Genomic DNA, 23,733 nt, shown 5'->3' with positions numbered 1-23,733 from the left:
CCTTCATCAGTGCTCTATCCTGGGTCAAGCTTCGTGGCTGGTACACAGTAGGTGATTAGTAAATCCATATTAAATTGAATTGCATAGCTGTGGAGTTTCAGAGAAATTTCTCCAGAGCCCTGCCTCTTGAATTTCATTACAAATTATCTGGCTCTGGTTTATTATCTCTAGTTTAATTCTGTAACCCAGCACTATTTCTCTGCCTAACTCCAAAGAATAGATAACTAGATCAAGCTCTCTATTTAGCTTTTAATTTTGGTTTTGTCCTTAAACACATATTAAATAGTTGGGGAAATGTGAAAAAAATACAGACACACGATAGACCATTGTATGTATGCTCACAAACAACCAAAATGTGGTAGGCACAACATAGTGTTGGTTTGGAGGACAGAAGTGGAGCCACACTAAAAACCAATGACCAGTCATAACAGAAAAATAAGAGAGAAGAGGACCCGATCCATGGCAGTGATGGTAGAGAGACAGAGACAGATTCAGGAGCTATTTAAGAGGTAGAATGAGTAAGGCACAGTAAGTCTGGTGCGTGTGTGTGTGTGTGTGTGTGGTGTATACATGCCCATGTACACACCTGTGCACCAAAGCCTGAGTGCCAGGGAAGAACAAGAAGGAAACTAGGATAATACTGAGATTTACGGATAAGTAGGAATGTTAATCACTCCATCCTTAAGGAAAGATAAGATGAGGAACAGTTTTGGCCATCAGGTCAAAGGTAACACAATAAATTAAAAAGGCCATTGGATATGTGGTCTGATGCTAAGGAATATACTGTGGGCTGGAACACATCAGAGAATCATTAGCATATAGGCAGTGGTAGTTCAGCACATGGCAATGGATGACGTTTCCCAAGGAGCATGCGTACAGAGGAGAGAAGAGGCCTTGAAGCTAGACTTTGAGAATCAACATTTAAGCTAATGGTCAAAGAGTTAGAGCTTGACAGGGACTTTCAGAAGCAGTGGGCAGAGATGCAGGAAGATAACCAAAGGAGGGGAGGGACAGAGAAGTCAAGAACGAGCGTCAAGTACCAATAAGGGTCAGTTAAATAAGGTCTGGAAAGTGTTTACTAAATTTAGAAACAAGCAAGTTAAATGAAATTTGTAAGATGTGTTATTTGATTCGTTGGTTGGTTTTTTCCAGGATATTACTCAAATGGAAAGTCAGGTAATGTAGGGTTTAGGTGTAATGATAAACAAGGGAGAGAAAGTGAATATAAATTTATCTTTACAAAAGTTTGTAAACTATGAAAGTAGCAAAAACCACCAAGAGCCAAGGGTTTGTTTTGTTTTGTGTTGTCTAAAGTGCTTTAAGCATGTTTCTTACAGACAAAGAATTTAAATTTACTTAAGTTAGGGAGGAGAAATGATGAAATACATTTTCTAATTACCCATTATTATCCAGGAAATTCTGATCTTGAAGATTGGTGATAATGTTAGCCATCTTATTTTTCTAAGGATTTAAAATTAATTTTGTTTTTTAAACTGATAAGTTTCAGAAGGGTATTTCCTTTCTCCAATATCTTTGTGTTTATTCTTCCTAATTCTGTTTGGAATTTAGGTTCTCAGGTTATTTCTGCTGCTCCACAGTCCCAGTAAGTAATGGTGAGTTATGAAATAATTATCTTTGGAAGCAGTGATTCCATTAGATGTATCATCCTGTTATTGTACCTTAAGAAACCAGAGGGAATGATCTCAGAAGCACAGTAGGACAATAGTTTGGGGGAATTTCTTAGGCATCTGCCACATAAAATCTTACACAGTTTCTTGCCTTTCTTAGTTGCCTTTTTTCAGTACATTCTAAGTCTAACGAAAACCCTCTTAAATTTTCCCAAGCAATTGTAATCCATTATTTTAAAGAATTACAATTTATAAGCTATCCAATATATAAAGTTTATATGGTGGCAGATTGCAATCTAATGGCAAACACTGAACTTTTTGTGTGATAACTATCTCTCTTCAATAATATCATATGTAGCTCAAGTTTTATAGCTTCTTTCTATTTCCAAATATCTCCCAATGCCTTCGTTTTGAGTAGTATAGCTCTTCATTGCTATTTTCATTTGTATAGTCTGCTCGTTTTGGTATGTAAGCACTGTCAGTTACAAGAATGCAGGAAAACATAATGAAAGGAAATCAAAAGTATTTTTAGGATTAGAATTGTTTTCACTGGTTCTTATACGTTCTGGAGTACTAAACTTAAGTAGAGTCAAAAGAAGTCATTATAGTTTCATTTCTATTTTATTTGCCTGCTTGAATAAGAACATTCCAATTTTCAGGATTTACCCTTAACTCTTTACTGTCAAATATTTAGCTTTATAGAAAAACAAATGAACATTTGAAATAATTAGGTTTCGACTCATAGACTCCAATCCAACATAATGAACCAGAAATGAAGCTCTCAAAACACTGCAGCCAATATTTGGCTAATGGGGCAGCATTTCCTACTCAATATGATCAGCTAAATAAGATTCTTACAGCCTGGAAAAGAATATATAAATTCCAAGAGTACATTTTTCATAAAGTCAGAAAAACACTCGATCAGGATATGACTGACTTCCTCTGGGAAAAGTTCTGTGTGGGCTCTCACACAGAACCCTGGGTTCAGACCCCAGCTTCTCCCACTGAGAAGCTGTCTGATTCCTTAACCTCTCCATCATCTGGTTTCCTAAGCTCTAGTTTGACGCAAATAGTCCTGTTGCAGAGTTGCTCCAAGGACTCAGTGAGACAACATAAATAAAGGCACTTAGAAGAGCGTCTGGCACACAGTTTGAACTCAGCAGGCAGTCCTGCATTTTGACCATCCTTTGTGGAATAAACCACTGGCTCTTGATTTTACCATATATGGCCAGCTAAAACATTTCAACAGTAATTCTTTCTCCCACTAAATTAATGTAAAAATAACAGTGACAGATAATGCTTGATTTCTTGATTTACTACGGACATTTAAGTCAAAAGAGTAGCATGCTTTTCCAAGAAAACAAGGGACAGTATTTCTAGGCACACAGACTGCATATTCTGTGAACTTATATTCCAATTCAGATAAAGTAGAACCACTTCATGTCTAGTTACTGATTATGAAAAGAAGTTGAGACTGTGAGTATTCAGCTTGTTTAAACACTTGATAAGAGAAATAAAATGTGTAAAATTACAAAAATTGTATATTTTAAAAATCACACCTAGTAAAGTCATGTTTCTAAGGAAGGAATCCTATTTTCAAACATCACTTGCATCTAAGTATTACCTTATATAGTTGTATTTCCTAGTCATGAAATGTTTACAGCATTGTGCTTGTGGTATCCTGGCACTGATTTAAGAAGACATTTTGGTCATTACTATCTCTTGCTGTTTGCCTACAGTGAGCTCTCACATAATTAGGGCTGAGTACACTGCACTTTTAAAATTAAACCAAGCCTCTGGGAAAGAATCATGGAAATAGATGGTTAAAGGACACCCAGGCAATTAACAAGCATGATAAAGTTAAAAACTGAAGATAGGAAAGTAGGTTAAGAGCTTTTCTCTCTCCTTCCAACATGATTTGTTAATACAGAAGGAATATACATTACATTTATTCTACATCGGAAAGAGATACAGAGGCAGTCCACATTTCAATCAGTAAATAAATCCCTTTGCCATTTTCCAGTGGATTGTTCTTTCTTTTAAATACACAATTTTGAGGTAATTCTCAACTTGCCTTTTGAAACAAGCCTGAAAATACTTCATGCTTTCTGGTAATCACAATAGTGTAACAATGGACTATAAAGATTTAAATGTTAAAAATCCAAGAGAATTTTCCCCCAGCAGAGGTACTGCTTTTTTAGGAAAAAAAAAATTACTTGCAAAAGCATTGATTATTTGTAATGGTTTGTGGAAAAAAATCTGAGAAATAAATTCTAAAATTTAGCTGATGATTAAATATTATAGAATTAATGCATCATGATTTTCTCTAGTGGTACAATTTTATACAAGTTTCTTATCAGTATTCTTTCCTTCCATTAAAGCTACTTTCTTTTGTGCCTGTCTCCTTTACTAGACAAAAAAACCTCTAAAAGGCTGTGACTTGGTTTTATTCTTTTTTATATCTAAAGCATCTAATAGTCCCTGAAAACATACTCAGCACTCAATGTGTACTGAATGAGCGAGTTTATGAGTATCTCATGGGTTTTAGAAAAACCACTATTACTTATTTATTTGTATTTACATACCATTAACAGGATAACAAAAAAAGTGAAAAGGGAATTTAATATTCATTACTTATTGGATACGTGTGAGACTTTTCATATACTATCTTATTATCTCTTAAGGGGATAGACATGATTTTCTCAAATTTTACAGATTAGCTTCAAAGAGGTTGTATATCTCCTCAAATCAAGTTAAAAGAATTAAGGTTCTGATTTTTCTGAGATTATACGAGTCATTTCCCCACCATAAAGTGGCATCTCATTGCTTTGCCTTAGCATTATTAGAGTTTTCTTGCAAATACAAATCAGATCTGTGAGTAAAACACAGAGATAAATAGTAATATTGTATTTCTTTTCATTATAGCTTGATCTTTCTTTTTGGAAATTAAGACCTATACCCTTTTTTTCTTTGCTTTTTATTGTAAAATAAAACAGATACCGCAAACTAGAGATAACAGTGATTTCTTATAAGCCAGACAACCTTGAAATCACCACCCAGGATGAGAACTAGAACTTTGCCACCCACCTAAGAAGCTCATTCATGTACACAGTCCCCATCACAGCCCCCATCCCCCCTCCAAAATAACAGCTCTGTTGACTTTCATAGTATTTGCTTCCTTAAATTTCACCATAATTTCATCACAATTGTGCATCCCTAGATTGTACAGTTTGTTCTGTCCGAAACCTCCATTTTCAGAACATCTCTTAATTGACATATTCCCCTCCATCCCATTTTTTTCTTACTGTTTATCTGTGGAAGACCCTGGGTGGCATGCCAGTCAGTTCTCCAACACTAGATTTTGCTGATTACATACTCAAAGTTCAAGTTCAGCATGTTCTTCCGCCCTCTGTATTTGAGTGCCTACTGCTGACTAGTATCTAGATCATTCATTGAATGGGGATAGCAAAATCATGATTTTCTAATTATATTATTATCTTTTCATGTATTACTTTAAATAATTTTATAAGGATACTCTTTTCCTCCACTACAAAGGTTAAACATTGGTCCAGATAAAATAGGAAAGGCAGGGTAAATGCCTGATTCTTTCCTTTTGTTTTCCCAGGTTTCAAGGTAATGAGTTGGGTCCCTATGAGTTTCAGTAGACAATCATTTTTTATATTATTATGAACTTAAGTTTAAACACTTGATAAGTTTGAATTCATTGAAATTCTTATGCTTCCTGAATCCCGTCTTGGCTCCTTCAAGCTGACACCTATATATTTTTTTATACTACCTTGGTAGTCTTTGACAGCTTCCCTACTGTCTGGTATGTTAAGTTGTTCCAGGCCCCTAACATATACTTCCTGCCCCCAAAATGACTGCAGACCTCCTGCTACTGGATTGTGCAAATCCCATGTCAGTTTTGGCTCCTCTTCCAACAAATACCAGTTGGTTACATGGGAGGTCCACCTGTCTCAGGTCTATCAGATGACCTTGCTTCCCATTACTTCCTTCCTTTGACCTATGTGGAGGTTCACAAAACACAGGTCTTGTGGTTGTCACAGGTCGATTCCTAATTGGGACTTACCCTTCAGGTTCAAGGGGATAGTCTGGCTGTAGCAGTTGTCCAGGGTATTTTTGGTTTTTCTACCCATTTGCTCTGTTCTTATGTCCAAAAACCAAACTACTGCTTTCTTCTTAGACTCAGTTCCCTTTCCTTTTGAAAATTATGCCAACCTAAATGTTCTTGTATTGAGGGCTATGATATCCTTCCATTAACTACATAAGAACCAATTTAGTAGTGCTTACTCAGAAAAATGTTGGTTAAAATTTTTGATCTTTATAGTGAACACAATAAAAGAACCTGCTTACCACAGAGTTAAAATTCAAAATTAATCCTCTTTCAAAACACTGACTCAATATTTTATTAATTATACCTATAGAAACAGTGTTGATTTTCCATTCCTATACAATAGGGCTTGAAACAAAATGTTCACTATTATACCAAGCAGTGCAATCTGGCAAAAAAAAAAAAAAAAAGGATGATACATACAAGAATACAAGAGAGTAAACTGTTATTCTTTCTTAATGTCATTGCCGAAAGAAATATATTTTCAACTCTATTTTGATGAAGATAGCATTGATTCCAATGATTCCAAAGCCAATAACATTTAGTTTAGTTGTGAAACAAGCCATCCCAAGAGATGTTTTAGAAACTACATAAAAGCAAGCGTTATTGTAAATAGAATTAATACAAGTACGCCTGTATATTATTTTAAATAGCATAAAATCTTTCTAAAAACATGTTTCTGTATATCAGATTAAGCTATCCACAGTAAATTAAAATATTCAGTTTTTTTGTAGAAAATGCAGGGGAAATTGTGTACAAAAACCAAGACTAAGCCTCATGTTCTTAAGTTTCTTCACTCATTCATATTTATTATGTGCATACTTTGCGTCATGCACACATCTAGTCTGGAGGGAAAATGGTTAAAACAATACAAAAAAAATTCTCACCCTAAGTGAGGCTTAAATTATAGATGAGGAGAGGTAATCAAATGAGGTAAACAAAACATTTAATATAAGAAATGGTGAGAAATTCTATGAAGAAAAGTCAGGGCAGAGATACAGGGCATACCTGATAACTGGGGTTTAGGACAGGGTGGAAATTTTACTCACATTTTATTTGTTTATGATTTTCTATTACTATGAAGAATATTACAGGAATCATCCCTGTGTCCATGTATTTACAAATGTGTCATATTTTTCCTGTAAAATAATGTACTAGCCTATACATTTTCAAAAACTTTTTCTATTGGGTCAAACTGACCTTTAGAAAGGTAGCAACAATTTACATAGTCTTTGGGGTCACCTGATGGAACGCTCTCCCCCATAGCAATATTATTAAACAATTCACTAATTTTCTTCTAGGAACTCTGATTAAAGTTATTTTTACCTTTTATAAATTTAAATCTATTTGGATTTAATTTTGTTGCAATCTGATAACAATGGATTTTACTCAATTATTTTAATTGATTAATACTCTTTATTGTATAACTCATTATATATAGTTTATATTCTTGGTTTTTGTTGTCTGTGGCATTTTTATTATATATCCACAATCATAGTTTCAAAATTGAACTAACTCGATTAATGGAATTCTCTCCCTCCCAAGCAAGTCTTTCTAGCTACAGCTCTAATTCTTAAAGACCGAAGCAAAACTATTTCTCTCTGGGTCTTCCATGCATTGTTTTTAGTGTCATATTCCTGTGTAAAAATACTGGATAGTTCAAGAAGTCTTAAGGTGGAGTCCAAAAATAAATGTACTTCAAGGGAACCACAAACCTCTTGAAATCACAGACAGAAATTTTGTGAATAGAAGCACTTTCCCAGGCAGAAAATCGACAGCTTTCATTTGATTCTTAGGGTGTTCTCTAGGCCTGGAAGCCTAAGTGTCACTGACAGAAATGGACAGTCATGAATGATTAGTAGAATCAGTAATCACAACAAATAGAATTCTGGGGTTATCTATATTACTCAATACATACACAACCATAACTAAGTGGTTTTAGCACATATTTCTGCTGCTTTATATATTTTTAAAAGTACATCTGAATCCCAGACAATATATCTATTTCTAATCTTCGTCCTAATTCACTTACATGGTTATTCAACACCAACACCAAAGTTACTGCTCAGAACAAAGAACCTTTTTAAAAATAAGTATTTCAACAATGAATGACTCTTCTACAGAAAAAATAAGGAATACTCATTCTCCTTAGAAGTATTACTCATAAAATCTTCAACATTCATTTTCTCAGCCTCTGCTCATATCTCTCAAATAACCAAGATTGTATGGTTTTTAGTAAGGTATATTTTCTTTTTAAAAAATAACAAGGCTAACACATTCCAAGGTCAATATATGACAGCTGCTCTAAAATGACATAAAAAAAGATCTGTTCTTCAATTGCATTTCTAAACAACCATTTTTAATAGATTATTAAATTTGACAATAAATAATAAATAGATGTTGGGGATGGAGAAGTACAAACTTCCAAGTATAAAATTAAAATGTCACAGGGAATGTAGCATACAGCATAGGGAATATAATCATTAATATCATAACAACTTTGTATAGTGATAGATGCTAACTAGACTGATCACAGTGATTATTTCATAATGTATAAAAATATCGACTCCCTATGCGGTACACCTGAAACTAATACAACATTGTAAGTCAATTATGCTCCAATGGGGGAAAAAAAACTGACCACAAAAAGGAAAATGAAAGAATCTGGCAAGTTATGAATCATCTTATTTGGCTCAAATATAATATTATCTGATTTGAAATGAGATCCCAAATGGTTTTTGCCATTTTCTGAAGAAAATAAAGATTAATGGGCAAGAATATATGCAACTCAATGCCATTAGAATTTTCCTAAAAGCTATTTCTAAATGGTCAACAACAGCAGATACTGTTGTATCTGGAAAATCTTGCAGATAGAAGATGTATTAGAAGTTTTCCAGTGCTTATTGCCTCAAGAGTGAACTTATTTCCTAGAGCACCCACAAAATCTGCTGAGGCACAGCAGGGTTTCTGCTGCCCAGACTTCCCTGAGGATAAAAAGAAAGCAGAACAGCACATCACTTACAGGGCCCAGCCTTCACAGACACAGCTGCTTAAGGAATTCTGAAGACTGTCAAGTGTGTACTTAGAGGATATTTTTCTTTCTCAAATAGTTCACACTCTTACTTCTGTTTCAATTTTACTTTCACAATAATAGCTAACACTTACATAGCATTAAGAAGCAGACCATAATTTCTAAGCACTACATATCTAGACACTATATACTCATAATACAGATATAAAATATGTATCTTCCCCACAACCCAATAAGATTTGTATCTAAATTATTTTCTCTATTTTATAATTGAGGAAACTGAGGCCCAGATACTGGGATTTTAACCCAAAGAGCCTTGCTCCAGAGTCTGTGTTCCTAACAAAACAATAAGTCACCTCAAAACATAGTCTGTTTTAAAAAAGTAAAATAGTATTGAAGGATTACAAGAACACATAAGCTTTGCTCCATTCCTTTCACTCTACACACCCACTTCCTTAATTCAAACACCCTAATTGTTTCTTTTGACGTTTAACTCATATTTCAAAAGGAAATTGATACATCAACTTTAAACCCTACTAAGTTCCAACTATGGCAGATGAGGATTTAGCTTTTGAGAATACCCAACCTTCCTCTACCTTTCCCCTGTCCTCCCAGAATAACTGGACAATAATCTTTGCTTCAATCAGTCAACTTTGTTTACATTATTAGGATCAGGTGTTATTCCCTGCTGAGCCAATTGTTTTTTTTTTCTTTTTTTATACACCTGCAAATCATTCTGCAGTTGATAAAGGTCTTTTGTTTATTCGTGTAGTCAATGTAATAGATATTTATATGAAAGTTGTAGATATCTGGTTCCAGATGATCTGTGCAACACCTATTAAAGTACTTTTCAAATGCTGATGTTGAAGGCCCTTCTCCAGAGCCTCTGTCTAGACTGATTTCCTTCAAGACTAGCTACTCAAGAGTACTCTTTCAAAGTTCTTCTGTGTTGGATCCCATATCTCATCTTCTGTTTCACGTTATTTAGTGTAATTCCTTGTTTTGCTGGAGCACATCATCCAGTAGCTTTGTAAGAAAGGATATGTGGGTGGTTAGTATCAGAGTTCTTGAACTCTGCATGTCTTTATTTAATCGTCATATTATGGCAGGGTATACAGTTCTTTCAGAAGTCGCTTTCCCTCAGAACTTTGTAGACTTTGTCACACTGTCATTTAGCTTACAGTATTTCCCACTTCCTGATATGTAACCTTCTCTTTGAAAACTTTTTTGTTTTTTTGTTTTTGTTTTTCCTGAGTCAGTAGTGTTCTGAAGCTTCTGTGTGATGACCTCTGGTGGGGTTTTTCCTTTTATGGTACTGAACACTCTGCTGAGTTTCTCAGAAAAGACAGTTCACTCCCTGCTATCTGGAAAAATTTGTTTCAAATTTCTCTGTTAATTCTGTATACCCATTTTTCATACTATATTCTTATCCTGGAACTCTTTTTACAGACTTGGAATTGGACCTTATAAATTATCCTTTATTTTGCTTATGTTTTCTATTCTTTTTCTACTTTTTGCTTTAATTCTAAGGGCTCCCTAGACTTTCTGTATCAACTTACTACATCCTGGGTAAACTTTCATAGCACATTGTCTTTATTGTGCAGATAAAATATTTTCCAAAAGATATCATTTTTAGCGTATCTTTAAATAATGTTGAATTTCCCATTAATCCCAAATGCTTCTCTGATCTCTCGACTTCCTTTTGCTGTTTGGTTAGTTTTTCTCTTTTCTGATGAAGACTTTTCTCAAAAGTCTTGTAATCTTTTGCTTTTAGATTATATCACACAATCTAATACCAAAATATACATACAGTCCCTATGTACATAGGTGAGGCTTTTAGCAAGGTCATTAGGTAATAAATAAAAAGAATTTTTACTGGAAGACCTTGAAATGTCTCCCATTGGAAATATTCTTCCCCAGTTTGCTGCCAGGGAAGAACCGACCAGCTACGAGTGTTCTAATGTTAGGATTAAGAGTTCTCTTTTCACTAAGGAGACCCTTATTTAATCCTCCTGGTTTCAGCCTGGTTTTCCTGGAAACTATTTCTTAACTGGTCCTTTCATGTCCTGAACTCTACTATGGCTCAACGATGAAGAACTGTGCAAGAAGAAAAACTTCTCCATTAGCTTTCTATTTTCCAAAATGTTCTGAGATCCCTTTTTTTCTTCCTCCTCTTTCTTCTAGTCATCTGTGCATCTTTGTGTTTTTTCATATTACTTTGGGATGGCTTCACAAGGGAGAAAAAAATAAACAATTAGGTGTAACATAATGTTTCCCTGCAGGTTTGGAGAATTATTTATACTGTCAGCCTTGTTTCTTTTTAGGTGAAAGAACTGGAGTGATTCAAAGAGCTGAACTCCTGGCCCAGTTCTTACTGTCTATCTATGTCACCAGGTTCATGCTGCTTCATCTCCCTGAAGTTTCATTTAGTCATTTGTATATTGGGCAGGAAAATGTAACAGCTGGGGCATGTACTTGCAGGTGGCAGCAGGGAGATGCCAGGCATTGCTGAAGGCAAAGAAAGCTTTCTTCATGTGAGTTTACTAATGCTAAGAATAAATGTGGTATACTCTGGTTGGACACTAATTCATTGTCTGTTCATTCCATAATACTTTTTAAAAGTCTGTTATGTTGACCCAGCAATTTCACTTCTAAGAGAAATGAAAATACATCTCTGCACACACACAAAAAATGGTATAGCAATGTTCATTCCAGCAGCATTCATTAAGGCCAAAAGCTAGAAACAATCCAGACATCCATCAATTGAAGGATGGATAAATAAAATTTGGTATATCCATACAACGGAATGGCATTCAGCAGAACAGAAATAGAGTACTGAAACATGCTACCATACAGAGGAAACTTGAAAACATTAATGGTAAGTGAAAGAGGCCAGTAACAAAAGACCACATATTGTATGATTCCATTGATATGAAATGTCCAGAATAAAAAAAAGATTTATGGAGGCAAAAAATAGATTAGTGGTTGGACAGAGCCATGGAGGGAGGAGGGAAAGACAGAAACGAGTGCTAATGGGTCTGAGGTTCCTTCTCGATAAGATTTTCTAAAATTGATTGTGGTAATGGTTGCACAACTCTGTGAACATACTAGAGAATATTCAATCATACCCTTCCAATGAGTGAACTGTATAGTAGGTGAATGATACCTCAAAAAAACCTGTTAAAAAATAAAGCCTCTGAGAAAGCTTGCTAGGAAGAAAATCTATTATGTGCATTTTTTAAGGCATTAGGAATATAAAACTGAATACTATTAATGAAGTCATGGAGCCTAAATTCTAGTGGAGGGACATACATAAAATATAATTATAAATTTTGATGAAACAGGAGGCCCAGACAGAAAATAAAATGGAGGTGGAGGTGGTGAAGGTGATCACCATGATTAAACTGAAATCCAACTGACCAGGAGAAATAAGATATGATGCAGGATGATGAAAAGTGAAAAGAGAGTTGCAAGCAGTGGAGTTAAATGTCACATCAAAATCTCTGTGCTAGGAGAGAACTTAGCAGATCCTAGGAGCGGAAAATTCACCCAGGTAGCTGAAAACTGAGGGAGTGAGTGGTGTGTGATAATGGTGCACAGACAGACTGAAGCTATGCAAGCTCTTGGAGCTCACGTAGGGTCTATCAAATGTATTCTAAGAGTCGTGGGAAGCCCTTAAAAGGTTTTAATCAGTGTGATAACATTACTAGACATTAGATAACATAATATAAGATCAGACTTGCTGCTCTATGTCCTCTGTGACGAAAAGAATGAAGGACAGTTTTGACTTCCTATTCTAAAACTCCCTGTGTATATCTAAACAGGAACATCAACCTTAGTGAACCAACATCACTTATAATTTTAACAAGTGTCTCAGCTGGTGGCAGTATTAATTGGTAAAATCAATATGTACAGAATCTCCAAAATGTTCATAGCCAGTATTTCTATTCCCTACTCTCTGCTCAGAATATAATGAAGAGTAACGTTTGCAGCAGCACTGTTTATAATACTGAAATACCGGAAGCAACCCTGAACGTTCAAAATCTGTAAACAGTTGCTAACTCTATGTGTGTGTACTTGGCCTTACTTCTTTAGAGTTATAATTAACATCTTGAAAACAAAAACCAGGTCTATGTAAATAAGATGGTCAAATTGTAAATCTAAAGCATGCATAATTATACTACTTTGCTTTAACTGAGTAGTTATTTCTTAGGTGAAATGGTTGAAGAATATTATGAGAAAAGTAACAAATAAAATTGAAAAGGGTCATGAAATGAATTTTTATCACTCAAACTTCGGTGAAATGTGTCAGATAAATGAGCAATTATCATATGTCCCTTGTATACAGATGTCCCTTGAATAGTTTCTCTCTCTCTCTCTCTCTCTCTGTCTCTCTCTCACACAGACACACAAACATACACAGAATAGAGCCAGGAAGGTTTATTTTGCAAAAACAGAAAATTCCAGGATGAACCAGGGAGCATCACCATTTTCCTTGATTATTTTTTTCTGGAAAAAAAAATGTTAAGTTGTACATCAAGATGCCTTCACAAAGAAAATTATTTTTAGGAGGGAAGTACTTAGTGTAAGTGAAAACAGTCTTTTTAACTAGTGCATGCAGATTTTTTTCTTCATTACCACTACCTCTGCTCCTAAAATATATGGTGTCAGCCTAATTCATGGTTTGCTACTTCTGTACCCAAAATGACAAAATGAAAATTTATCACAGACCCCGAACATGTTCAGCACTCCTCATGCAGTGCTAACAGTCTGCCATAACTTGTACTATACTTTCAAAAAACTCTATTTCAAAGTCCTCATCCTAAGCCCAATTTTTGTCTCCAAGTAGTTAAGTAAATTATCTGAAGAATAATACTCAGAATGGCAAAGTGCTCATATAAAAATCACAGATATATTTTGCTTGCTTTATACTCACTTTGGGACACAGGTTCATTGAGTGCAATAATGCAGAATAACAAATACTACTGAAATTGTTTTCTGGTGATATTTTGGTGATATTTTGGTTTGCGGTTTTGTATCAAGCAGATACAGTTTAATTAAATTCCGTTAAGTGAGCCTACAATAACAAAGATAAATAATACATGGTTCCTATGTATTTAAAATTCTTTCATTATTATTCAACATACAAATTTGTAAATACAAGTCCACATAATTAAATATGAATTGGTAAGAGTGTTTTTGCCCAAAGACTCTTAATTTACACCAAGTCCCCAAAAGCAGGTTTAAAGGCAAAGTTGCTCAGGAAAAAAAATGGAAAACATCCTATAATATTTTGATAGTATAATCACTATATTTATTAAGTGCAATTAACTAATGAAATATTTAATAAAATTTGAAGCTTTATAACTTACACATATACTAAGAAAAAATAATTTAATAAATTCATACTTCCAAATCTTTCCAATTATTCCACTTTAATTGGGCCTAACAATTGCTAAACCAATAAGAACTTAATTGAATTTAAAAGATATAAACAGGTTCGCCTAACAGAGAAAAAAATAAATTCTTATGGTTAATTTTGGCTGTCTTTAATACGGAAAGCAAAGAAAAGGAGCATTGCTGGGAGAATACAGAGTGCATTCAGCACAAAGATAACACAACAGTAGGCTAATTAGTCCTTAAACCCCAGAAGGCTGAATTGTTTTCTCATGAGAAGCTCCTAGAAACAAGCGGTCTCTCTCTGACTGACTGTAATATGAAGGAAGCCTCCCCTCACTAATGAACACATCAGTGACCTCTGACATCAGCACAGTCGTGGCTGCAACATGAGGCAGAGGCAGCAGGCCAGGACCAGCAGCATCTTCGGGACATGACTTCGGTCTCTAGGGTCCTTGTATCCTTACGACACAATAAGCTTTTCACAGTTACTCACACTAATTGATGAAAAGCAGTGGAAGAAATAATGAGTCAAGATATAAAATCTTCTCCCTTACCAGAGGCAAGATGTTGGCTGGCAATATATATGGAATAGGAACATTATTTTTAAAAAAGCACTTATGTAAGCATGATCCAACAAAATAACGTCAGAATCCCTGAAACGGCAAATAGTTTGTTAATAAATTTTTCTAAGATAAATTACTCACACAATAATAACCATCCACAGAAGTCTTCCAAGTAGTCTCTCAGTTCATTTGCGTGATTATATCATAGTGAAGGACTGGCTATGAAAGCAGTGTTTGGCCAGGGTCATTTTTTTTTAATTGTTAAATGAATGAAATGTACAGTTTTAACTAATAAACATATAATCACTGTTAGTAACCTCAAAATCATATTTAACCTTCAATTAAATATTTGTGTGGGTATGTTGTTCACAGGGAACTCAGTAGGACCAAGACCATGTCCTCCCCACAGAAAAATCAGTGTAAGTTTACTTTTTAAGTAACTATATTTTCCCTAGTTTGGGTGACTATATACCATGGTATAAACAAAAGCATATGATATTTTTACTCAATTCTGCAGCATTCACCCAGTTATTTCCAAGAGCACTGATAGTATTTGACTCCTCTTCGGTCCCTGAAGGTTTCTAACATCATCCTCCCCTGAGGAGGAAGGGAAATACAGCGCCTCTGCCCTACTTACACCGGATGTAGGAGAAAACTACCTGCCAGACACAGCAACAGCACTCCGGGGCCCAGGCCGGCGAGACAGGCACCGAGCTAGCTCTCTGGGAGTCTCAGGGGCAGAACAGCCTGCCTCAGAAATCAATCACCCTGAGAAGGGACACTAGATCATTAGCCGCAGTGTTACAGTCCTGACGTGCCCTGGAGCGGCAGGGCCGGCTATGCTCAGCAGTGTGGGGCTAACCAAAGAGCTGACCGACCAAACTTCCCTGGTCATGCAAAGGCTTAGGGTAGTGAAGGGAAAAAAAACAGTAACAACAACAATAACAAAAAACCTGGGTATCTTTAATTTCTGGTATATCCCCCATCCTCCATGGAAGTATATTCTTAAGCGTCACTTTCCAAGTCACTAAATCATTACTGAACATAAGTTTGGCATTGTAAGCACTTCCCTTAAAGTGTCTTCATCAGGAAAGGGTCCAAGGTAAACAGATCACGACCATAACATTTCTATCATCTGGGTGATTACTCTCATACTGCTTTTCCTTCAGGGAAAAATAGACTGCCAGAATTGTTGTCTTTCTTATTTTTGCTTTTTTGCATTACATTATCCTGGCATGTCATAGATTTTGGGAAATCTTATATTGGTATTGAGATCATACAAAAACATTAATGATATAATAAGACTTAAATATCAACATATGCAAGCAAGTATTTATATTATTTCTTTAGTTTGCTGTTTTAGAAAACTGGTGTAAATAGTAATTGTGCATTTCAAAAATTTTTTTTCAAATTCCTTCCAGTTAAAAATCTAAATCATAGCAGTTGTTTAATTTATATCTGTCATTTTCTTTTTCCAATTATGAAAGGGAATATCAAATATTCCAAACTACTACTCCATACTGGAGTTTGTTTAGAGTTTTAGCTCACTTTTTAATCATCTCTCATTTCTTTGAAATGCATGATAAAATTGAACTATCTATTGATTTCAATTTCTTCTCGTTTAGTAGTAATTTTTCATTTTAAAAGAGATATTTTGTCTCATATGAATTACTTGGGAAAAATGTGGAGAAGCTTTCATTTCATGAATTTCATTCATTCAAAAGATTTTGGCACACTATTCCAATTCCTGAAAGGTGGCCCTATGTTTTTATCTAGTAAGTGACAAAAGTTTAATTATTTGATCTATGTCACCATTTTGAAAAAGTATAGTCTTTTTTCACATTGTTCAAGAAATAAAAGTATCATATGTAAGTAACCATTTAATTGAGTGTGAAATTAAATAAACAAAGTTTAGTATCTTATTTGCATGTAAATATTGAACCACATATATTTCTGGAAAGACCATGCTTACTTTTGTTATTAAAACTGAAGTCTGTTTCCATGTAAAGTTTTTTTTTTCATGAAAAAAACTGTAATATGGATTGCAATATACTTCCATTGAAGATTGAGGTAGAGATAGTATTCAACATTTGGTTTCAACCTTTAAAATTCTAAAGAACATGACAATATTAGAACAAGGTCATTCATAAGTTTACTTCTGTAAGTATCTTTCTAATGGAGGAAATACGTTTGATCATTTAGTAGATACTTTTAATATGAACGTTCTTTCAGTCAAACTCTTTATTTTCCATGGACTATAAATGATGTTAGTTTTTGTAAGTCCTCCATTGGACTTTGCCATGTGTTTTTGCAAATAAGAGCCTTAAAATTACACACTTCCTAAAATCCATTCACTCGATGCATAAATAATGGAAGTACTTATATGTATGTGTATATATATCTCAGAGAAGGTGATGACAGTTGCTCCAAGGTTTCGTGTGGAAGGGGTGTGGGTTTTTCTACAGCTAATGTCATTCAGTACTGTGGACAGCTCCCATTAAGGCGTGGAGTTTAAGGCAATTTTCCTTAGTTTCTAAACATAATTCAAAACAATGCTTTTTTATTGCTAAGTATGTTTACTGTTTCATAGCCGCCTATTAAAACTGCTTAGTTTGCACAATACTCTTTTTGTTGGTTCTTTTTCTTTTTCGAACTAGTTAAGCTAAATAAACGGATAAATCCACCCTGAGAGGTGGGGGGGGGGGGGGGTGCGCGCGCCTGTGTGTGTGCCTCTGTGTGTGTGTGTGTTTAATTAAAAGCCCAACCTTATTCAGGCGCTAATATAACGTGAGTGCAGGGTGTTCGAACGCTAATAAGAGGATCTACTTCACGACCTTCACTTGATAATCTCTGAACATGCTTATTTATAACCGAATGAATATTTGGGCGACAAATAAGATCAGGAAACGTCTTAATTTTAATTCGCCGAAGCAGAGTTTCCCTGACAGCTCTCCTGCCCTTGTTTCTGAGCTGGAAAACTGAAAAGAGATTTCTGAAATAGACTACAGCCAAGGTCAAGAAACGGTGTCCCTCTGTTTCAGGAAGGGGGCTCTGGAAACGCCCCCTGTCTCCGTTTCAGGAACTTGAGGCTTCCTGTCACGCTCCTGCCTCACCTGGCAGCGCCAGCTCCACTTAAATCTCAAGTCTGGGACTATCCAAGCGCAAATTACCCTTCCTCAGCCTGCCAGCCACTATTCTGAAGAAATGCACTGAGGATACCCAGTGCCTATAAACAGATGAAAAACAGATTAACACTCCCCAGGGACGACAGAGGCTGGAACGGCTAGGACCTGTGAGTCACTGTCTCCGGTCGTCCCATCCTCACCTCACCCCAGGAGCGCCTTTTTTCCCCTTTGGAAGGGACCCACTTCTTGGGGGAGCAATGCGAGGAAGGGTGGCACCCCCAAGACGACTTTCTGGCCACTTCCGTAACACTCTCATCACCGAAGTAAAAGTTTCCCCGCATAACTTAGCATCCTTCCATTCGGAGGTCACCATGGCCTTCTTTCCCGATCTGGCCCCAAAGTTCCCAAGGCAAAGGAAGAGAACCTCCCTCGGGTTCCCGGGCAACAGGAACTCATCAGCCAGCCCATCCTGGGTGGAAACTAGTTGGAGAAGAGTCGAGCCCGCCGCCGGAGTAGAAGCCTCCGGCAGCGCCACCCGCCGCGCGCCCCGCACCCCCTCCCCGCGAGCCGCGGGGCGCCCCCTCCCAGGAGCGGGGAAGCGCGTTTGAGGGCGCGCCCGGAAGGGAGGGTGGGGCGGCGACAGGGAGTCCTCACCTGAAATCACTGTAAGGGTGGATAATCCAGAAGCCTGCAGTTTTAACCCTTTCCTGCTCCTTCTCTACCGCCTTCTGGCTCCCAAACATGCGGAGGGAGAATTTGTTGACCCCGGGCTGCAGCATGGAGGTGAACTGCCGCTGCATGAAGCCGTACTGCCGCCGGGGCCCCTCGGCGTCCTCGAAGCCCCCGGCCGGGTCCTCGCCGCCGCCGCCGCCGCCGCCGCCGTCCACCTTGAAGCACACGGAGTTGCCGTGCTCCTTCGCTCCGGCCCCGCCGCTCCCCGGCGGGGTGCCCAGGCGCTTCTCGGCCGCGGCCGGCCCCCCGCCCGTCGCGGGCGCCTTCGAGGGGAAGACGCTGTTACCATCGTCCCGGCTGTTGGTCGAGGAGTTCAGCTTGCCGCCTCCTTCCATGCCCGGAGGACGCGGCCGGCGACGGCGCGGGCTCCAGACTCGCCGGCCGCCCGGCGCCGGGGACACGAAGCGGAGGGGGCAGGGGCCCGAGCCGGCGGCCGCCGAGCCTGGCTGCCCGTCGCGGCGGCGGCGGCGGCGGCGGCGGCTCCTGCTTCCCGCCCTCGCCGCTGCTCGCTGCGCGCCTCGCTCCCGCCGCCGCCGCTGCCCTCAGTGGCTGCGCTCCGGGCTCCGGCGCGGCTGGTGCTGAGGCTGAGGCTGCCCGAGCGAGGCGAGGCTCCGCTCAGCCCTCGCGCGCCAGCGCCTCCCCTCGGCTGCCCTCTGCTGGCCGGAAAGGGACTCTCCCCGCCCGCACACGGCACGCTCTCCCTCCACTCTTGCTCCACTTCTGCCCAGCGTGACATTGAACTGGGGAGCCCTCGGACACATTTATTTGTACATTTTGCGAGAGACTCGGTGTATGTTTGCACGAAAAAGGAGAGAGAGACAGAAAGACAAAGACTGAGCTACCGGCTGTATGTTCATCCAAGAGAAACAAACATCCCTGAACTCATTGAGACCTTGTCACATTGTCTGAACGCCTGTTTGAATGATGTTACAGATATAAAAAGGGGGAGACGCTGGCTCTGCGTGCAGAAAATTCACTGTAAAGCTAGATGTACATAAGAAAGTAAAGTTTGACTATGGATGATCAATTTCATGACTAGACGGGAACCTGTGGGGGTGGGGGAGGATACACGTGGACTTGAAGGAGAGAAGCAGAGAAAGAGGCTACGTTCTGTGTATCCCAGGGTAATCAGCTGCTTGGGGTTTTTCAGATGAAGCCTTGCACCTAGGGACAAACAGCTGACCTCCTTACACTTGTCCTTGTTTATTGTCTCGGAGCTTCTTAAGCAGAGGATGGGATGTCTTCTTTCCCAAGGCCACTCACATCAATACACATGCGAGCAGGTCTTCCAGCGGCCAATACTGAGAGAAAAGTGTGTTACGGAAACCTCACCAGAACTGACCTATCTTTTTATGTTATGTAATCAGTAAAACACACTAAGGGGCGTGCGTGTTGGTCAGTCTTCACCTACGCCTCACCAGGATGCCAAGATGTCTTGGAATCTCAGCAGAATGTAATCACCATTTCAGATGGGGGAAAGTATTCTCAAATGAAACTTACAGCTTGCTGCTGATGCTGAAGAAAGCATTCTGAGAGTCTTCTTATTCCCTTGGTGTCTTCCAAACACACTGGATTAGCTAAAGGAAGCAAGACTTGCTGCCAAACTCACCAGTCACTCAGCAGGGCAGCCCTGAAATCTGAAGAGCTTCAGGACTCCCAAATGTCCCCAGACATCTGTTCCAGATACAAGCATTACCTTCCTGCCCACAGCCTCTTTAAAGGAATTCCTGCCCTGCCAAGAGTCTCTGATCTTGTGGGTTCCTGTTGCTACAGACACATTTTAGGGGGAGAGGAGTGGGTACCTCAGGGAAGGAATCTGTGACAAGCTGGTGACCAACGGCCTAGCACAAAAAAAATGAGTGGGGCCCACTAAGGTACTTTCCTAAAAAACTGAACAGTGATGAAGCCAGTTAACAATAGGAAAGGCAAGGATAATGCCTGAGGAAGACAACTGGATGCTCTCATGAAAGGTTAATGGAGGCTGAGAAAGGAAGCAGAGAACAGAGACAAAAGTTGAGAGAAGCAGAAACAAGAAGCCCGTAGGCCCAGCTGGGTTCTAATTCTGTAAGGCTCCCCTTCCCATTCCACTTACCATAGTCTATGCTAAATCTCCGTGTTCAGGGAGCTCCACCCTGACTCAGACACCATCTGTTTTCAACTAATCAAAAGGCAGAACCTTAAGAAATAAGTATAGGTGGCCAGATTTCAATGGTAAGAAGCAGAGGAAACACGAACAGTACGTGCTCTGATCTATCAAAGTAGGGACTTTGGAAATCCAAGAGGTCAGATGAGGATACCAGGTGCCAAGCGAAGAAGGAGGCCAAAAGGATGGATAAAAACCAACACTGCCTAAAGCACAATTCTTCCTAAGAAAGGCCCGATCACTCAGGCAGCTTCTCTTTATTAGACTAAAGATGTTCCCTACTTTTCTCCCATTCTGCCTGCTTCTCCAATCCCTCTATTTTCAGGCATGAGTGTGACAATGTATATTTTAACATAAATTTTAAATTTTATAATAATTTAAAAATATACCATCTAAAATGTTATGCTGAGTTTCAGTCACTTTCTCTTTTCTTCTAGCCAATCCTTCCATTTGTTCTGTTTCAGCTTAATCTTAATCATGACCAGGCAGTTATTTTTGTCAGAATTTTTCTCAGTTTCAATGTCTGTGTTAAACTAATATGACAGAATTACTGAAAAACAACTTTTTGAAATAGAACAAAGAAATGTCTAAATAGGATCACAAATTGTTCACTGGTTGTTCTAGGTACAGCTTTTAGGCCATTTTCATTCATTCAAATTCTTAAAAAATATATTATTTTTTAAAATTTAGAAAATGTGTATATTCTATCCATTTATTAACTTAAAAGTTGCCAGCAATAGAAAAAGTCAAGTTTCTTCACTTTACTTCTAGCTGTTGATTTAAAGTCATTTGGGATGTGGACTTACATAAAAAGCTTTCTTAGAAAAAAAGTGAGAACTTGTAGATTAGGACAGTGTGAAAGCTATGAAAGAGTGAAGTAATAAGAGACAGACAGAATTAGCAAATGTGTTTCAGGATGTGACTCGATCATGAAACAACTTCCGTGGCTAGCACAAATTTCTTTCATTGTTTAATTGCTCTGTTTCTGAATTCACTGAATGAATTATTACAGTTTTTGATCATGGAAGAAATTAGGGACCGATTATTTGCTGAGAATGAAATTGAGGAGATAAGATAGGAGCCATTTGGGCTCTATTCTTCTCTATCTACTTTCCTATGGTCATTTCCCCTCCTCCATCATCCTATCCCACCTCTACCCACTCTAGGCACTTGTGTATCATACCCAGGGCAGGCCTGAATGTTAAGGATAACCTCTCCTTGGCATGTTTCCATGTCTGTTCATTGAGAAACTATCTCAGGCTGAAATCCACAGGGCTAAATAAGAGTGGGGTTTTTTTCAGTCATCTTAGAAAATAGGACTACTATCATGTTTGACTCTATGTCATTAGATGTCCATGATGTCTTGAAGTGCCTTGAACTTCAAAAGAATCTGATCTTTGAGGTCTCATCAGAGAATATCAATTATGAATTCATTTCATGAGAACTGTCGTGTCATTAGTTATAATGAGTGTTGTTCAGTTCATACAGAGATCACGCATCTTTTTAAATGCTCCTTGTTTCCTTTAATACTCTGCTTAAGATCAAATTGCAGGCAGCAGCAGCAGATTAATATGAAACTAAAAACCTTCATGCAGCACGGCAAGCACGTGTGAAATGAGACAAAAAAGATAGATGGGCAACTTGAAGTTTGGAAAACTATTGGAAAATTCTCAGTGAAACTTAAAGGTTTAAGGTATAAAACATTTTAGTCCCCTTACTAGGATAGAAGAATATGGTAAATATGCATTTCACATGTAAGGAAATAAAGCTAGATCTGTCTGTGTTGAAGAAGGCAATGGTAAGGAGCAGTGAAAAGAATAGTTGACTACAAGCAACTTCACAGCCCCTCTGTGTCTTATGCACCGGGCAACCTGATTATCTATTTGGAAAGCACCTGCCAATGTCATGCTTAATGTGAAACACTAGAGCTATTAAAGTCAGAACAAGACACTCAGACCCAGCATGTCTGCAATATGTAGTATTTTCAGTTGATAACATCACCTCCCGGAAAACCCAGAAGTATCGACTCTATAACCATCGCAATTAATAACAGGATTCAGAATAATAGAATTTAGAAAGTTGATACAAAGTAAACTTGGAAAATTCACTGAAGGTGAAAGGATGGAGAAAAGTATTCCGTGTAATAGTAACCAAAAGAGAGTAAGGTTAGCTATACTAATATCACACAGGATAGATTTTAAATCAGAAAGTTATAAGAATATACTTCCCTGTGCTATAAAGTAGAATCTTGTTGTTTATCTATTTTATATATTTTAATTAGTATCTGCAAATCTCAAATTCCCCATTTATCCCTCCACCTCCCTTTCCTGGCTCCCCACTGATAACCATACCTTTATATATATAAGCTGTATTATATATATTATATATTATATATTATATATATATATATAAAATGAAACTATGCTGCACACCAGAAATTAACATAACATTGTAAACTGACTACACTTCAATAAAAAAGTTATGAGACAAAGAAGGACATAATATATTAATAGAAGGTACAATACAGTAAGGAGACATGACAATTATAAACATTTACACACCTAGTGACAGACCATCAGTATATATGAGGCAAAAACTGACAGAATTGAAGAGAGAAGCAGACCTACAATAAATGCTGGGGACTTCAATATTTTACTCTCAGTAATGGATGGAACAACTGGAAGTAAGAAAACAAAGGATTTAATACAATAAACCGACTTGATCTAACATACACATACAGAACAATTCTCTACGACAACAGCATACACATTCTTCTCAAGTGCCCAGGGGACATATTCCAGGATAAACCATATGCTAGGCCACAGATTAATCCTCAGCAAGTTTTAAAAGTTGGATATCATACATACTATCTTCTCTGACCACCACGGGCAGAAGTTAGAAAGCAATAAAAGAAATAAAACTGGAAAATTCACAAACTTGTGGGAATTAAGCAACACACTCATAAACAATAGATCAAAC

At 37.8% G+C, this 23,733-nt stretch overlaps 1 protein-coding gene across 1 annotated transcript in view; it reads right to left on the bottom strand.

The window, feature by feature from the left end:
• The window catches only part of HCN1 (hyperpolarization activated cyclic nucleotide gated potassium channel 1), a 320,367-nt gene extending 301,354 nt beyond the window's left edge, over positions 1-19,013 (bottom strand). The window contains exon 1 of the mRNA XM_072951061.1: positions 18,534-19,013. Within this exon, the coding sequence (XP_072807162.1) occupies positions 18,534-18,946 (413 nt within the window). The 5' untranslated portion in view covers positions 18,947-19,013. The remainder of the gene's footprint in view (positions 1-18,533) is intronic.
• Between the last annotated feature and the right edge of the window lie 4,720 nt (positions 19,014-23,733).

The sequence above is a fragment of the Vicugna pacos genome, chromosome 3 (genome assembly GCF_048564905.1).
Source record: "Vicugna pacos chromosome 3, VicPac4, whole genome shotgun sequence".
NCBI classification, from domain to species: Eukaryota; Metazoa; Chordata; class Mammalia; order Artiodactyla; family Camelidae; genus Vicugna; species Vicugna pacos.
This window is presented reverse-complemented; position numbering and strand designations above follow the sequence as displayed.